Source organism: Pogona vitticeps, chromosome 2 (assembly GCF_051106095.1).
Source record: "Pogona vitticeps strain Pit_001003342236 chromosome 2, PviZW2.1, whole genome shotgun sequence".
NCBI classification, from domain to species: domain Eukaryota; kingdom Metazoa; phylum Chordata; class Lepidosauria; order Squamata; family Agamidae; genus Pogona; species Pogona vitticeps.
Genome location: NC_135784.1, coordinates 99,711,418 through 99,728,533, shown reverse-complemented (window position 1 = coordinate 99,728,533; position 17,116 = coordinate 99,711,418). Strand labels below are relative to the sequence as shown.

General features: G+C 42.0%; 1 protein-coding gene across 2 annotated transcripts in view; it reads right to left on the bottom strand.

Moving 5' to 3' along the window:
- Window positions 1-17,116, bottom strand: part of TRPC7 (transient receptor potential cation channel subfamily C member 7) — a 167,113-nt gene that overhangs the window by 76,890 nt on the left and 73,107 nt on the right. For both annotated transcript variants that reach the window (XM_078385711.1, XM_072990132.2), the window contains exon 3: window positions 7,946-8,128. In XM_078385711.1, coding sequence (XP_078241837.1) covers window positions 7,946-8,128 — 183 coding nt within the window. The remainder of the gene's footprint in view (window positions 1-7,945; window positions 8,129-17,116) is intronic.

Sequence of the window (17,116 nt, the reverse complement as noted above, 5' to 3'; positions counted from 1 at the left end):
CAGTCCTTTGAGAACTTGCTTCACATAGCATCAAAGGGAAAATGATATCTCAGCCTTCTTAAATAAATCTGCCCACTATTAATTAATCAATTACAGATTTAGTTGAATAGTCCATTAGGTACATCTATAGATTCTTGCAGGTCAGAATTAAAAGCTGCCATTCAGACTTAAAGCACACAACAATGATTTTGAATGCCCAGATTTGTAGACTACTAAAAAGGAATGAACTCACAGGGCTTATAAAAAGCAACTTTGTAAAAAGACTGTGTCGTGAGTCCTTAAAATTTAAATTTCAGATGGAGGTGTTTAATCTGGAAACTCTCATTGAATGGCATATTTCTGGTATACATTCTGACTATGGAAGCTGTTCACAGGTGTTCTTGCAGAAAATCTAGAAAATATATTTGCACTTAATTATTTCTTTCCCACCACCCTTTCCCTTTCTTTCATGAAGTTGAATGCTTGTAAACACCATGTGTATTCCACAGCATACAAACTGGGAAGAAATAAATACCTCAAAGCATTATTCCATTTGATTGGACATCCTCTCAATAACACAACAATAATTTTGTTCAAGTCCAATGTAGGATTGTAGGGTTCATTTTATTAAGATTGATTTTGTGCACAGAGTGCACTTCTTACGAACATTGGTGAAAAGATGGAAACAAAATGTGTGAGCATGTACATCAGTATTCTACAGAAATTGTGAACTCTGAGGAAAGGGCCGTCGTGTAGTGGTAGAGTCTATGCTCTATGTGAAAATCTGAAGCTCAGCCACAAGCACCTCTAGGTTGGCCGGGGGGGGGGGGGGAAACTGACTCCAACCAGTTTGGCAACACTAAAGCAGATAAACCAGCATTCTGACCTAGAGAACAATAGCTTTTAATTTTTCTATAAGGTGGGGAGAGAACTCATGTAGATTGGATTCCCTATGGTTCCAGATACGTGAAATCAATGTTGGTGATGCTGTCTGTTAAACATATGGATCTAATTCAGTAAGGAGCTCACAGATCCTTTCCCCCCATCCCACAGATCCAGGCTACCTTGTCAATCCATTCTTTGTTCTATTAATGCTGTTGCTGAGTACCAGGTCTGTTCACAATAAATCACCCACCATCTGTGACCTGACTGTGCAAATAGGGTCTGACCTGGTGTCTATTTCTAAGATCTGTGTGGATGAAGTGTATGGGGTGCAACTCTCTCAGCTATCTCCACACGAATATGTGGTGCAGTAACAAACTATGAAAGGTGAGGGTGAGAGTTTGCCATCATCCATAAGGACTTAGCTGACTGAAATGGTTTCAGTGGTACTGGACAACTGCAGTCACTAAGATCTGCAGGGGATGATCGGGAATGGAGGTCCTATGTGCCAGGCCATGGAAAACAATCAATAGACAGGGGAGGGCTTTGTCTGGTGTAATGGAATGCTCTCCCCATAAAGGCTTGATTGGACTCATCTCAGCACCAAGTTAAAACATGGTTATTCACCAAAGCCTTTGGAGATGAAGGATCATCCCTGTAATAAGCTCTGGAAGCTCTTCCATGGTTGTTGTTTCAGTGTAGGTAGTTTTAAATGCTTTTAAAATACTGAATTGTTTCATATAATTTTTATTGTTGTGCTCCACCTTGAAATTGCAGGATTTAGAGAGGAATGTAAATATTCTGAATGAAGGAATCAATGAACAAAGGAATGTGTATGGTTCTGTGACATTGGAGATCTGCTCTAGAATAAGACCCATATGCAAAAAGTGACTTCAGTGGGTGAGAGATCCTTGCTGGATTGGGCTAAAATCCATTAGAATAAGCAATACAGTGAATTAAATTATAATTCATAGAGACCTGAAAAGTCTCTGGAGTCCTTTAGCACATTTCTGACAGTAAGCAATGGAATGTTTGGGACAACACAGGATATGAATCAATGAAGACTGCAGCTAGAATATTAAACAGATGAGTTCCCATGGAAATTCAGAATGACAGATTTGTAATTGCTGGCAGAGTGTTCAGGTAGATCTTAGCTATAATGTGTGAGCTCATTCACATTTTCAAAAGAAAAGAAATAGTCACCTAGCCAAATGCAGGCTGCAATTTGGCATTTCAAGAGCAAGAAATTTCCTTTCACTGGTTCAGCTCCACAAAACTAACTCATGATGACAAAATGATGATGATAGGTGGGGTTCAGAATAGAATGAATCTACAGTTGTGCAGGGGGCCAAAAAAAAAATCTTGAAGGGGACAAGAATTCTGATATCGTGCAGAGAGGTGGACGGGTTGAAAATCTGTACAATGATATTGAGTGCTGGTCCTCCAGAATGGAAGTATTTGACCTAAGTCTGAAATTCTGACTGACAAGCCAATTACATTACAGGACTCTTATAATAAACCAATATATTCCTCCGCATTTCAGTGAGACAAAGGAAAGCTTGAATACGATAATAATAAAAAACCAAAAGCCAAATTTTTTTCAGGGAAGAAGATACTGAGGGGAATAAATAATCTGATGTAGTAGATTACACCCACTACATTGATAAAAATTCACATGAATAAGTAGACTCATTTTTCCTGCTGCTGCATCCACACACAAACAATGTTGTTGGAAACTTATGATTGTCCATTTGGAAGTGTTGAGTGAAACATCGCGTTGGCAAAGACACAAACTAAAGAACTGCTGGATGGCTCAGTGGGTTAGGTCTGTGGCTGCAGAGCCAGAGGTTGGGAGCTTGATTCCCCACTGTGCTTCCTTGAGAGGGATGGGACTTGATGATCCATAGGTCCCTTTCAGCTCTGCAGTTCAAATAATATTGTTCTAGCTGTTGTAAAATCAAACAGCAAGTGAGAGGGGAGGAATGGTAATTTGAGGCACCCTCTCATCACTATGAGTCAGTCATTACACCCAATACAGTATTTGAAAGTAATCTGCCTTTCTGAATGAAGTCAATGTGGGCAGATTGCTTTTCTGAACAAAAACTGTATAATATTCAAACAAACAGTTATCATCCAGGTTTGTTCCAATGTGCCCCACACCTGGGAGGAGGGAAGGCTATGAAACTCTCCTATAATTTAGCTGGCTCCTGTGTGGTAGCTTGTCATGTAAATCAGCTGGTTTTACCTATGCTTTTTAAAAAAGAATGAGAGAGAGAGAGAGAACAATTAGATTCATGTGGCAAAGGATCTGCTAACAAGCGGCTGAAGCATGGTCACAGGTGGTGTTTGAAGCAAGTGGTTCAAACGGTTGTCATTGGAGGTAGAACTGCACTGTGGTGGCACAAAAAACAAAACATTTTCTTCCTAGGTTTTCATGTGATATTTTCATTTGATACTGAAGAGCAGAACTGAAGCAGAATGCATATACCGCCTGATAAAATATTTTCACTAGCAACCTGTCTCTAAAGTCAAATAATGAACCAGAGAAATGAACAGAAGAGACAGCAATGTCTGATTCAGCACTTCAGCTACATTTAGCCAGATGCACAAAATGCTCTCTACATGAAAGAAATCACTGAACAATTGATAAGAAGCAGAGCATGAAAGAACACAAAGCTGATTAATTCAGTAAAAGTAGTGTTCCAGTTGCAAGGGGCTTCCCCACGTCCTTAGGCTATTTTCATTGCTCGTTCAGTCCTCTATGAGCCAGTCTTTCAATAGTTTAGTGTGAAGTACGTAGATATTTCAGCATACCTAGTTTTCTGAAGGGGTGATTTCCAAATGGCATGGTCAGAGTGCCACAATATTTTGAGGGCACCAGTGGAAGAGCCAGCTGATAATTTTGACAGTGTGACAAAAGCAAATAAGAGCAAATAAAAGCAAATACCCAACATGGATATGCATACAAAGTAAAGGCATGATAGTCTCTTCAGAAAGTCCTCTGCCTCCTAAATTCTGGAAAAGTAGGTCTAGGGTTCTTCAGCTAGCCAATTTAAAATGTTCCTTAAACATAGGCATAATATAGCTGTGGGTTTTTTTTCCACATATGAAATTTGACATCGTAGCACCTTCAGAACTGACCATTCCTGACCAGCTTTACACAGGTCAGTCTGTGGATTTTACAAGAGGATGTAGTGTTTGCACCCTTTGTACCCAAATAAGTGGATTTTGATACAGTTCACACAGACATGATTCAGTCAGTCGTTAATGTATCACACAATATTCGTCCCTTTAAAACTTTTTTTAAGCTTTCTCCTTTAATTTCGCCAATGTGTGATACCTGTTCACCAAGAGAAAACAGACACCTAGCCACAAAGTGAAATCAAAATCTTTAGCTTTAAAAGGGCCAAAATGGAATGGGGCATACATGGATAAGGAAAGAGCCTCTGCCAATGAAATGTGCTGCTACAATAATACTGAAACCAGACCAACACACTGACCGTTATTGCTGCTTTATAATTTGTAGGATTAAAATGAACTACAGGTCAGAGGTAGATTCCCCCCCCCCGCAACCATTTCCTCAGGCCACTTGCTTACATTCTCCCATAATTCATTCTTTTAAATTTACACAAAAGATACTTGGCGGAACACTTACTCCCACTTAGCTCTACCCATATCACCTGAGCGAGTCAGGAGGTGAGGCTGAGGAGCCTGACACCGAGGGAGGCCCGGAAAGAAAAAACAAAGAACTGGGCCTTCTCGGCGGTGGCTCCTTGATTCTGGAACAATCTGCCTCCAGAGATTCACGCTGTACCCTCGCTGGGTACTTTTAAAAATCAATTAAAAACGTGGATATATAGACAGGCCTTCCTCCCCAGTTAATTCCTGACCCTCTTCCCTTCTCTCTCTATTTGATTTTTGTATTTTTCCCATCTTGCAGAATAATTTAATTGTTATATTTTCTTATATCTGTTATGTTTTTATGTTGTAAGCTGCCTAGAGTGGTCAAAATGACCAAATAAATAAATAAATAAATAAATAAATAAATAAATAAATAACAGAAGATACCAGTACAGAATACGTGTGCATAATAAAGTATAGGTAAAATAGTAAACATTTCTCATTCCCTCCAATTTGATCCTTTTAACTGGAATTGCCAGGCCAGGGACGGGATGCATGCAAAGCATGTCTTCTGGAACTCATTTCGGATCCTCTTTTTACAGTTGACACCATGGACTATCCAACCTAGGATCTCTCTAAAGGGGATAAAATGGAGGACCCTACAGTCCTGGAGCCTGAGCTAATTGCTTTGCTAAAAGGAAGAAAGCTTCTCTGGCCACAGCTGTTAAGAGGCAGAACTAAGCAGGTGGTGGGAGTTGGAAGGAAAGGAGAGAACAGATGTTGGCTCAATAATTGGAACACTCATCCAGCTCACTTACAGTAGCCCAATTTCCATCACAGTATATTGTACAAATAATTAATCTGAAAGACTGGAACACAGAAGAATCGATTTGTAGAGCACATGTCCACAGTGGAGAACTTTTTATAATGATCCAACCCAAACAAAGCTATTTCCCTCCTTTTAACAGTGTATTATGTTCCCTTTCTCCGTCACTTTTATTTGCAGTTTCTCCTTTTGTAAGGGCAAAGCCCCATGGGATTCCATGATGATTTTATGAAGGCAGATGCCTGACAGCTGTTATGCTTCCTTGAAAAGGTGGACAATAAATTGGGCCAGAGCAACTGTTCCAAAAAATATGAGGAAAACGTGCTAGGTGAAAAGCGCAAGATTCCATTCATGTAGCCATTGTAAAGAATAACGATTCTGCTAAAGGTCAAACTATACATTGTATTAAGCAAACCTACAAAATACAACTTTAGGAGTCAAGGGCATCTGCAGAAATAATTTTGGAAAGGGGATCTGCTAATGATATCTATTGACTTTAACTTACAGTAACTGTAGATTACATGAAAGAAATCACTAAACAATCCATGTAGATTTAAAGAAATAGCAAGTTTAGGAATCTGGGGAGGAGAAACAACCTGCCTTGTGCCCTTTTTGACACCTAGGTTAACAGTATTGTCAGAATATTAGTAGAAAATGGCAAGAACTCAAGTTAGTGTTTATGCCTGCATTAAGTCGGGGATTTAACTTGGATTCGTAAATAGCCACTAATTCCTGGTATTTTGCCAGTAGCATGACAAGCATATGACTAGAAATTCAGTCAGGAACTCACTAATTAGCAGCTATTTGCTGTTGTTAGTTACACCATTGTACTTATCAATTGTACCATTCTACTTATCCATGTGGAAATATTCACTTGGATTCTGACCAGTATTGTCAGTGGAAGTATCTGTATAGTATGACATGCTTGCTATGTGTGACATCTATCTATCTATCTATCTATCTATCTATCTATCTATCTATCTATCTATCTATCTATCTATCTATCTATCTATCTATCTATCTATCTATCTATCTATCTATCTATCTATCTATCTATAAATAAATAAGATGTAAACATCAGCTACTACCCTGTTTCCCCTAAAATAAGACCTAACCTGAAAATAAGCCCTAGTATGATTTTTCAGCATGCTCGTAATATATGCCCTACCCCAAAAATAAGCACCAGTTAAGTGAAACCCTGCCCTCTACCATTTTGCAGCAACAACAAGAAGATGACATGGCTGTATTTGAATAAATGTAGATTGTTGTACATGAAAAAAATAAAACATCCCCTGAAAATAAGCCCTAATGTGTTTTTTGGAGCAAAAATTAATATAAGACCCTCTCTTATTTTCAGGGAAACAGGGTAGCAGTGTGCCCATTACCATTAACCAAACTAATATAATAGTGTGCCACCGTCAAGTCAATTCTGATTCATTGCAACCCTTTCCAGGGTTTTCTGGGTAGAGAGTACTCAGAAGTGGTTTACCTTTCCCTTCTTCTAGGGGCATCCTAGGACTGTGCAGCTTGCCCAAGGCCAGACAGGCTGGCTCTTCTCCCAGGAGGCACAGTGGAACATCAAAGTCCCAATCTCTGGCTCTACAGCTAGCTGCCCAAATCATCGAGCTATCCAGCTAATATTAATCATGCTAGCTGCTAGCAAAGAAGTGGAAAACATCAGCTAGGCTATATTTTGGTATGTGGAATGTGGGAGAGGGGGGAAACAATGCTTATGAACAAAGTGACCAGGTATGGAAAAGAAGAAGTAGTTCAGCAGAACTCATTTGGAGAAACTGGCAAAATTCTAGAAGCAAGACAGACCAAACATGGCATCAAAAATAAATAGCATTACAATAAATGATGTAATAAACATCACTAGGACTGAAATAGAATACTTAGTTATTGTGTTTCTTAGAGGACTGTTTGCATGTTTGAAGCACATAATGTTAATGAAATAAGAGTATATCGATTATAAATTCTAATCTGCATATATATATACAGTTTTCAGAAAGTAAGTCTAATGCTGGCCAGTTTTGGGGTAGGGAGACACCCATGTAACACCTCAGTCCAGGTTGGAATGATGGTGCAAAGGTGTTGATCCTGTCTTCTATGCCAGTTTTCTGTGGGGTGGGAGATACTATTGCCAACACTCTGTAAATAGTCTGGACTGCAACAGTGTGCAGTTGCTTATGGCCAAAACCAACCTTTTTTTAAAAAAGTGTGCTTAACAGAATGCATGATTGGATCCAAAAATACAATTATTTACAGTAAGTGAAGGAACAGATGTTTTTTGTTTTGATAGTCTTCTATTTTCCCTTTCTCAGCTTTCTCTCACCTTCTCTCTCTGGACATACTCGATCGATTTCAAGAACATGAAATTATTTGCACACTGTTGTCTTCCAAAGAACAGAGAATGGAAATGTCTATATTCTTAGTAGCTCCTTTGCCATTTCCAAGAAGTGTACTTTGTTGTACAAATGGACTGCCCTGGTGGCAGTGCTTTCAGCCACGTCTCTCCCCCACCACATCCCCCCTCCCCAATTTCTGTTCTGAAATACACTGTGCAACTTCATAAGACATCCATTTTCACCCATTCTTTAATAAATGCAATAACAAAGCAGCTAACAAGAGTCTTACCTTTTTGACCTCATATTTAATAGCCAGCTTGATTCTGCTGAGACTTGGACGAGGATTCTCTGGCCATGATTGTACATTCACATCTCCATTCAGAATCGCCTCCACTTCTTCTGTGTCCCTGCAGAGATCCAGTACACCCACCACAAAATCCTTGCATTGCATAGATAACTTCCTATAATCATTCTAATAAAACAGAGAGAAAGAAATGTTTTAACACAGCAGCATGACACTTGTTACTACAAGCCACCTTAAAAACTTGAAGGCCACTGGGTGAATGTGCAATGCTCATGCACAGCAATCAGAGATAAATGATCTGTTTCCAGATGTTGTTGAACTGCTTTGTGTGGGCCTTTGTCATTGTCAAGGGCTGATTAGGGCTCATGAGAGTTGTAGCGCTTCATACTGCACTTCCACAAGGATATACATGCAAGGGTTAAACATACACACATAGGAAAACTAAGAGGTCAAATTGAAGTCCTGTCTAATCCAAAATATCTGTTCCCACAATATACAATGAAATGTCTCTGGGACGCCCACCAGAAATACATTTTCTGTAATGTTTACCGACATGGAACTTGACTTTTTCACAGCAGCCACACAGGAGGGCAAGTCAACAACCTCTAGACCACTATCCCAGGATTCGTTTTAAAGGCCTGAACAGTTAACTCAATCAGTTTACACAATGAAGGAGAAACCTAGATTATGACATTTTTCCCCACTCTACCTCAACTTTGCACTCATGTAGAGTGGATAACAATTGCCATTTTAGTACAGAAAGATTTTTTTTTTGATTTAGCTCTGTTTCTTTTATAAATAGTGGAAACCACAGAATACCATCACCAGTGACACATCTTGATTTGACAAAGGATGCTCTAAAATGAATGTTCATAAGGGGTTGTTGACTAAACTCTCAGGCCCACACTTTCTTTGAGATATTACATTGCATTTTAGGTTTGGATTGATGGCTTGCTGCATTATTGACTGGTATCCTCTTGCAGAAGTCTGCTATTGCAGTAGGAATGAGGTCACCAGCAGTCACAGATTGCCTCTAATTAAAGAGTTCCTGTTTCATTTTTGGGTTATGTGCAACTTGTTCTCATTGTGTTTGAGTCACATGCATATTGAAGTCTGAACAAAAACTCTATAATCAGCAGCAATCAGCCACTGCTGGATATATCATTCCCACAGTGCTAGCAGAGCTCTGCAAGAGGTTGCTGGCCAATGACAGTATTATTGTTACTGAATGTCTTGCATAAGTCAATTTTTAAAAGCAGTTGCCATTTTAAGGACCATTCTCTCAGCTTGGAACCATTACCTCTGAAAAGCTTTCTTCGGGAAAGGTTAATCAGGACACCTTCTGAGACTATTTGAGTTTGCTAAGAGGAGGGGAGTCAAGGTCTCACCTTTTCACAGGCATCTCTGCATGAACACACCAGTGGATATCACTTTGTCTTATTTACAAGGTTTGAAACTTCCAAGGCTGATATATGAATGTTTACAGCATTGCTAATCTCTTCCTATTTTTTCCCCCTAGCAGTGCACCTGTTAGCCATCTGATAAACGAAATTTCAGCACACAAAATTCTCTCCTGCTAAGAAATAGTCCATCTCTTGACCTGTAACTCATCACAAACTCTTAATGGTATAGCAGCTCAAGTATTTTGAAAGGCAGAAAACCTTCCTGAAACATCAAACCAGAAACAAGTCCTCTGCCATTTTGTATCACTTCTTACAGCAGAAAGAGCAAAGGTCAATATTTGAATTTAGTTCACACGGACAGCAGCAGAGGTGGTAAAATGGTTCCTGGACTTTACACCTTTAGTCTGTAAATAAGAGGATTTCATATGTGTGAATGCTTCCCTGCGGAAGAAAAAAATCTTATGAGGGACAGGGCCAAGCTAGACGAATGCACAAATGCATGCATATTTTGTTCATAAGTTACACCGGGTTGAGTCTAGCTGTAGGCATGCAAAACTAGGCAGAGAAAAGTGGAATTCTTTGCTCCCCTACTTCCCAAAACATCCTCCTCATGAAAGTTCTACAAAGGATATTAAGGTTCCTGATAAATGGGGCAAAAAAGATGTGTGCTACCTATATTTGTAGGGTCACATGGAGCCCTGCTGCCAGCAGAAAATAGGCTCTCAACCTAATTCTCTGTCTCTAATAGAGGTTATCCCCAAGTAAGTGTTCTAATGATATCGTCCCTGTTTAAGTGAAGGGTCATATGCATTGGTGGAAGCATTCCACCTTGAGATCCCTGCAGTATGAAGTGGAATACAAAATCCTGGGTACCTACTATTATTATTTTCCAAGGATGAAAAATATCATACACACCAGTTGTGATTGTTAGAGACAAAAATACAAGGAACAATTAAATATAGTATCCTTTAAACAAAGCCTACGGGTCACTGTTTTATTATAGGGCGAAGAAAGAGAAGATAGTGGAAACAAAGGCCAAACCATTTTGTTCCAGATGATGACTGCTACAATGAGACAAATTATATAATTCTTGTATGGATACAGATACAGAATACACAGTGGAGATTCAGATCAGATTAATAGTTGTAAGTATTAATACTGCCAATATAATACTAAGGTTACAAAATAATTTTATAACAGACATGCATTGAGATATGACATACTTGGGAATATACAACAAGGCTTTTTGTGTGTAAGAAGCTTCTGCCGGGAAAATGGAAGAATGTAAAGACACAGGTTACCTTAGTGGGTAATTTTAGCCTAGAGAACAGAAGACTAAGAAGTGGTATGATACCTGTCTTCCATATTTGAAGGGGTGCCATGCAGATAATGTAGCAGGTTCCCCCCCCCCACCCACTCCAGAGAGCTGGATTCTGAGTAATGAAGTACAAGATAGGCAATTTCAACTAACCATTTGGAAAAAAACACCTTCACCATCCCGACACAGATGTCCTTTGCACCTTTTGCCATCTTATGATGCTGCTAGAACTTCTCCCCAGCTGTCAGTTCAGGGCTGGGTGTCCCTTCTTATCTCCACCCTTTAGCAGCCCCTACTGCCCTTGGAGGATGCAAAGTGCCCCTAAATTGAGATGATTGAATGTAATGACATTTAAAGAAGATTAGAGCTACTGTTAAAACAATGATGGCAAAACCTTGATAGGTGGTCCCTGTTACATACAGCACTGATGTTACCTGTCTGTCATGGGTTTGGAGGGAAAGTTCCATCCTATGGGGAGTGGAAGGCGGGACATCAGGAGGAGGGGCTGTACTGTATATAAATGTGAAGCCTGTGTGGTGAGAGAGAGACACTGTGAGACACTGGGATGTGACGAAGCAGCAGCTGGGAAGAAGAAGCTGTTGTGGGAGTCTGTGTGTCAGACAGGGTACTTCTGTGTGTCAGAGTACCAACCTGATAGGTTCAGGTGTCTGTTGGTTAGCCAGAACTGATAGGTTCAGGGTCTGTGCTTCAAGTTAAGGGTTCTGGGTGAACCAAACTGTGTGTATGTCTGAGTAAGAATAAGCCACGTTACTTTATTTTATTCACCTGATTATTTTATTTTCCTGTGTGTTGTGTTTAAATAAACCTTATTCTTTTTATTGTTCAAAAATCCATCCCTGGTCTGTGTGACTTCTTATAGGGAATGGTTGGTGGCAGCTTAGTGTAACTGTGTGGCAGATCCCAGTAGGTCTGGGTTTGTCACATTGATTGGTGTCCAGCGTGTGGGATACGACTGGTCCAGTTGTCCAGTGGTCCAGCAAAGCCTTGGCAAGTGTGCCCAGAGCAAGGGGGGTCTAGTCAGGGACAGTCTGAGGCGCGTAGGTAATCTTCTAGGTGTACCTCACGGGGAGGTACGCTAGTAGAAGAACGTGCCAACTGGGGAGACTTAGATTAAGGTGCTCTGAGGTAGCCTAGTTTTGGCGGGAAAAAGCTGAGGCAAAACTGCGTAGTAACAGTGAGCTAGCTTGCCAGCTGAGAGGCCCAGCAGAGGGGGGTAGGCTCTGACTCGATACTGTTGCAAGTTTAGTGCTGAAGAACAGCAGCAATCTCTAGGGAGAGCTGGTTCTGAGGCAAGAAGGAAAAAAGTGGTCGTTTTATTTTGAGGCTTGACTTTTTAAAGCAGCCTGTTCTGAGGGGGGGATTATGCCCTTGACTCGAAGCCAAGTAGCAGACATGAGTGAAGTGAAAGACCCCCAGATTGACCAAGGTTCTGAGGATGAATTTGGCTCAGTGCAAGGTGATAGCACAGGAGAACAGAACCCAGAGCTCAGAAAATTACTCATAGCCCAACAGCATGAATTGAGGATGAGGCAATTGGAAAAAGAAGAAAGATTAGAGAGAGAGAGAATGGAAATGGAGAAGGAATTGCAGAGAGAGAAAATGGCGTTTGAATTAAAAAAATTGGAACTGATGAATCAGAACAATAATAATAATAGGGATTCTGAGGGAGGCCAACTGTCTAAAGCTGACCTGAAGAAATTCCCTGTGTACCACAAGGGAGATTGTCCTGAGGTGTTCTTTTCCTTAGTGGAAAGAGCGTTTGTGGACTTCTCAGTGAGGGAAACTGAGAAGATGACCATCATGCGATCTTTAATCAGTGGTAGCCTGGCTGAGGTTTATGCCGAGATGCCTGAGGAACTGATGAAAGATTTTGCAGAGTTTAAAAAACTGGTGTTTGCCAGACATGGGATAAATGCAGAGCAGCTGAGACAAAGATTCAGGTCCCTCACCAAGAAACCAGAACAGACTTTTACCCAAGTGGGGGCCCAATTGGTGAGGCTGCTTGAGAAATGGCTCTCGCAGGAGGGAACAGAGACCTATGAGCAGCTTAAAGATTTGATAGCACTGGAACAGTTCTATTCAGTCCTGCATGGGGAATTGAAATTCCAGGTGAGGGAAAGGAAACCGAAATCTGTGGCAGCAGCCGCAGAGATCGCAGATTTTATTTCCCAAATAAGAAAGCCCTTGGGTGAGGGGAAATCTGTAGGTAAACCCAAAGAAACCTACAGCAAGTACTCTCAGGGACCAGGGAAAAACCAGCAAGGGGGAGGGGCCCATGGTGAAGGGAAGCCCTCAGACATGAAACCAAGACCTCAGATTTTGGAGGGAAAACCAAAACAAGATGAGAGAGAATCAAAATACACCAGAAAGTGTTATTTCTGTCAGGGAAAGGGTCATCTAATCTCAGAGTGTGAGAAATTAAAGCAGCTAAAAGGAATGGTGCCTCAGAATTCTAGTGGGACCAAGCCAAAAGCTGTGTTCTGTGTCCAGAAAGAGCAAGGCTCAGTGTCACAGAGGGAGCCTGTTGCCATGGCTACTCAGTCTGGGACAGCTACCTCGGCTGATCAGGCTGAGGAAAATGGTCCTCTTGTGGAGGTAAAGCGCTGCTTGCTGATAAAAACAGATTCTCAGTTGTTTGAGACAGCTGGGGTGGACGTAGGAATACTTGACCGTCAGTATAGGGGGCTGCGGGACACTTGTTCCCAGGTAACCCTGTGCCATCCAGATATTATTCCTAGGGAGTTTATAATCCCAAATGAGAGCATGAAGGTGGCAGGGATTGAGGGGCAGGTAATCTCTCTGCCAGTAGCAGAGGTACCTGTCAACTTTCAAGGCTGGAGGGGAGATTGGCGGCTAGCGATTTCATCGACTCTGCCAGCAGCCGTGCTCGTGGGAAATGACCTGGCTGAACATGTGAAACGGGTGCTAGTGATTACATGCTCACAAGCCACCACAGGGACAGTTCAGGGGGGTAATGATGAGCCAGAGACGGAAGCAGAGGGGAGTTCAGAAGCTGTGGTGGAAACCTTAACCACAGACAGCAGATTTGGACAGGAGCAAAAGGCAGACGCCACTCTCCAAAAGTGTTTTGAACAGGTGACTGACGCCCAGCTAACACCTGGAACCCCAGTGAGATTTCTGGAGAAAAAGGGGATTTTATATAGAGAAACCCTGAGGAATATCTCAAAAGGGGGAGATGGGATCAGAAGTCAGCTGGTGGTACCTGAAAAGTATCGCCCCATGATCTTACAAAGGGGTCACTCTGACATGTTTGCTGCACACTTAGGGGTGAAAGGGCCCCTTGATTTGATCAAGCAAGATTGGGAGCATATCACCCAGGATGACCCACTAGACGTTGTGACTTACATAGACACCTTGATGAATGACCTAAGGAGAAATCTAGAGCTGGCAGCAGAAAACCTGCAAGCTCAGAAGGTCAGACAGAAAACATGGTATGACCACAAAGCTAGAGAGAGGCACTTTGACCCAGGGGAGGAAGTGCTTTGGCTTAGGCCCTGCAGAGAGAATAAACTGCAGCTCAAATGGGCAGGACCATACAGGGTCATTTCCAAGATGTCAGACCTGAACTACCTAATAGAGCAGGAGGAGAACCAAGCAAGGAGGGTGGTTCATGTGAATGCCCTAAAACCCTACTACAGAGGGGAACAGAGGGCTTTATTCGCGATAAAAGCAGCTGGGAGTGAGGAAGCTGAATTACCCTTCTGGGAGGGTAGAGGGGAAGTAAAATACAACCCAGAGGAGGTAAAGATCAGTCCTGCACTCACCCAAGACCAGCAGCAAGAACTAAAAATGCTGCTTAGTAAATATCAACAGGTGTTTTCCAACAAGCCGGGGATAGTGAAGGGAGTGATGCATCGGATCCACACAGGGGATGCACCCCCGCAGGCAGTATCCCCATACTGAGTAACGGGACCCTATAGGGACAAGGTGCGGAAGGAGCTGGACGAGATGCTGAGGGAGAACATAATCGTCCCCTCTTCTAGTCCTTGGTCCTCTCCGATAGTCCTTGTGGACAAGCCTGATGGGAGCATTAGGTTTTGTGTTGATTACAGGAAATTAAACCGTGTAACCACTCCTGATGCCTACCCAATGCCCAGGCTAGACAACCTGATTGAAACCATAGGGGGTTGTCGGTTCATCTCATCATTGGACCTGGTAAAGGGATATTGGCAATTAAGAATTGATCCCAGGGATCAAGAAAAGACTGCCTTTTGCAGCCCTTTTGGTCTCTATGAGTTTCGAGTCCTGAGCTTTGGTCTCAGAAATGCACCAGCCACATTCCAAAGGCTGATGGACCAGACCTTAGCAGGGCTCAGTGACTTTACAGTGGCCTACATTGACGACATAGGGATCTTCAGTAATACCTGGGAAGATCACCTGATACACCTGGAGTTAGTGCTGCAGAGGTTAAGTGCAGCAGGGCTAACAGTAAAGGCCAGCAAGTGTCAGCTGGGTAGCCCAGAAATAAAATACTTGGGTCACATGGTAGGGGGAGGAGTGATAAAACCCCTGGAGGCCAAAATAGAAGCTGTTCGTGATTGGCCTAGACCCAACACCAAGAAAAAAGTCAAATCATTTCTTGGGTTGGTGGGCTACTACAGAAAGTTCATCCCGAGGTTTAGCGAGATTGCGGCTCCGCTGACCGATCTGACGAGGAAGAAGGCTGATGACCGCATCCCGTGGACCAGCGACTGTGAGGAGGCGTTCCAGAGGTTGAAGGAGGCGTTAATCAACTATCCTGTCCTGCGTGCTCCAGACTTCGACCGGGAGTTCATCATCTACACCGATGCGTCTAACAGCGGGGTAGGAGCAGTTCTGTGCCAGGAGGATGAGAATGGTGACCAGCATCCAGTGTCCTACCTAAGTAGGAAACTTCAAAAAGGTGAGAGACATTTGGCAACCGTGGAGAAGGAGTGTTTGGCCATAGTCTACGCGATCCAGAAGGCCAAGCCTTACATCTGGGGAAGACATTTTGTTCTGTGCACTGACCATTCACCACTGCAATGGTTAAAGACAATGAAAACCCACAATAGCAAACTTATGAGGTGGGCTTTAAACCTACAGGACTATGACTTTGAAGTGAAGGTGGTCAGAGGGTCAGTGAACTGTGTTGCTGACGCCTTATCAAGAAGACCTGAAGAATGAAGACGGCGAATGAACATGGACTATGTGTATATAATGATGACAAAAAGTAAAATGTACCTGGTTTTGAATTGGTTTGTATGAATAAAGGTAAATTGATGTAATGTATATGGTAAATGTTTAAATGCCTATTTGCTATGGTTTAACTTAGAATGTAAGTATAAGTAAGTATTATATGGTATGTATAACTGTTGTTGTGTATTTTATACAGGTTGTTTTTTGGTGAAAAGCACCTTAGCTTTCCCCCTACAAAACAACTTATAAAGAGGGGAGGTGTTACATACAGCACTGATGTTACCTGTCTGTCATGGGTTTGGAGGGAAAGTTCCATCCTATGGGGAGTGGAAGGCGGGACATCAGGAGGAGGGGCTGTACTGTATATAAATGTGAAGCCTGTGTGGTGAGAGAGAGACACTGTGAGACACTGGGATGTGACGAAGCAGCAGCTGGGAAGAAGAAGCTGTTGTGGGAGTCTGTGTGTCAGACAGGGTACTTCTGTGTGTCAGAGTACCAACCTGATAGGTTCAGGTGTCTGTTGGTTAGCCAGAACTGATAGGTTCAGGGTCTGTGCTTCAAGTTAAGGGTTCTGGGTGAACCAAACTGTATGCTTGTATGAGTGAGAATAAGCCACGTTACTTTATTTTATTCACCTGATTGTTTTATTTTTCCATGTGTGTGTTTAAATAAACCTTATTCTTTTTATTGTTTAAAAATCCATCCCTGGTCTGTGTGACTTCTTAAAGGGAATGGTTGGTGGCAGCTTAGTGTAACTGTGTGGCAGATCCCAACCTGCAAATTCAATGGTAGTCGCAACCACAGTCCCAACCTGCAAATTCAAATGGTAGTCGCAATAAAGGTCTCACAGCCTCCAGGGATCCTTTCAAATTAGCTTTGAAGAGTTAATTAAATTCCAAGGCTCACATAATTAAGCAATCAACCAAAACTGAAGACAGCAAGTGTTGGAATACTCATACTCTTTTGGTGAAGCCTGCCAATCCAGGTAAGTCTATTTGTCCTTTTGCTTCCCCCTAAAATGGGGTCATAGCAGCTGCAAAAAAATGTTTACCTAAACTGACAGATGTTGATGTCCAAAGATTGCTCCTAGCCATCCCAATCTTGGTGGTAGGACCACTGGCATTGATTTTCAGACACTGAAGGCTCTCCTCCCCATCCTGACGCTCCAAAGCCTTCCCTAAAGAGCCTCAAATCCCAAGGGGAAAGAAATAGGAAACTTTTAATTAAAAATAAAGG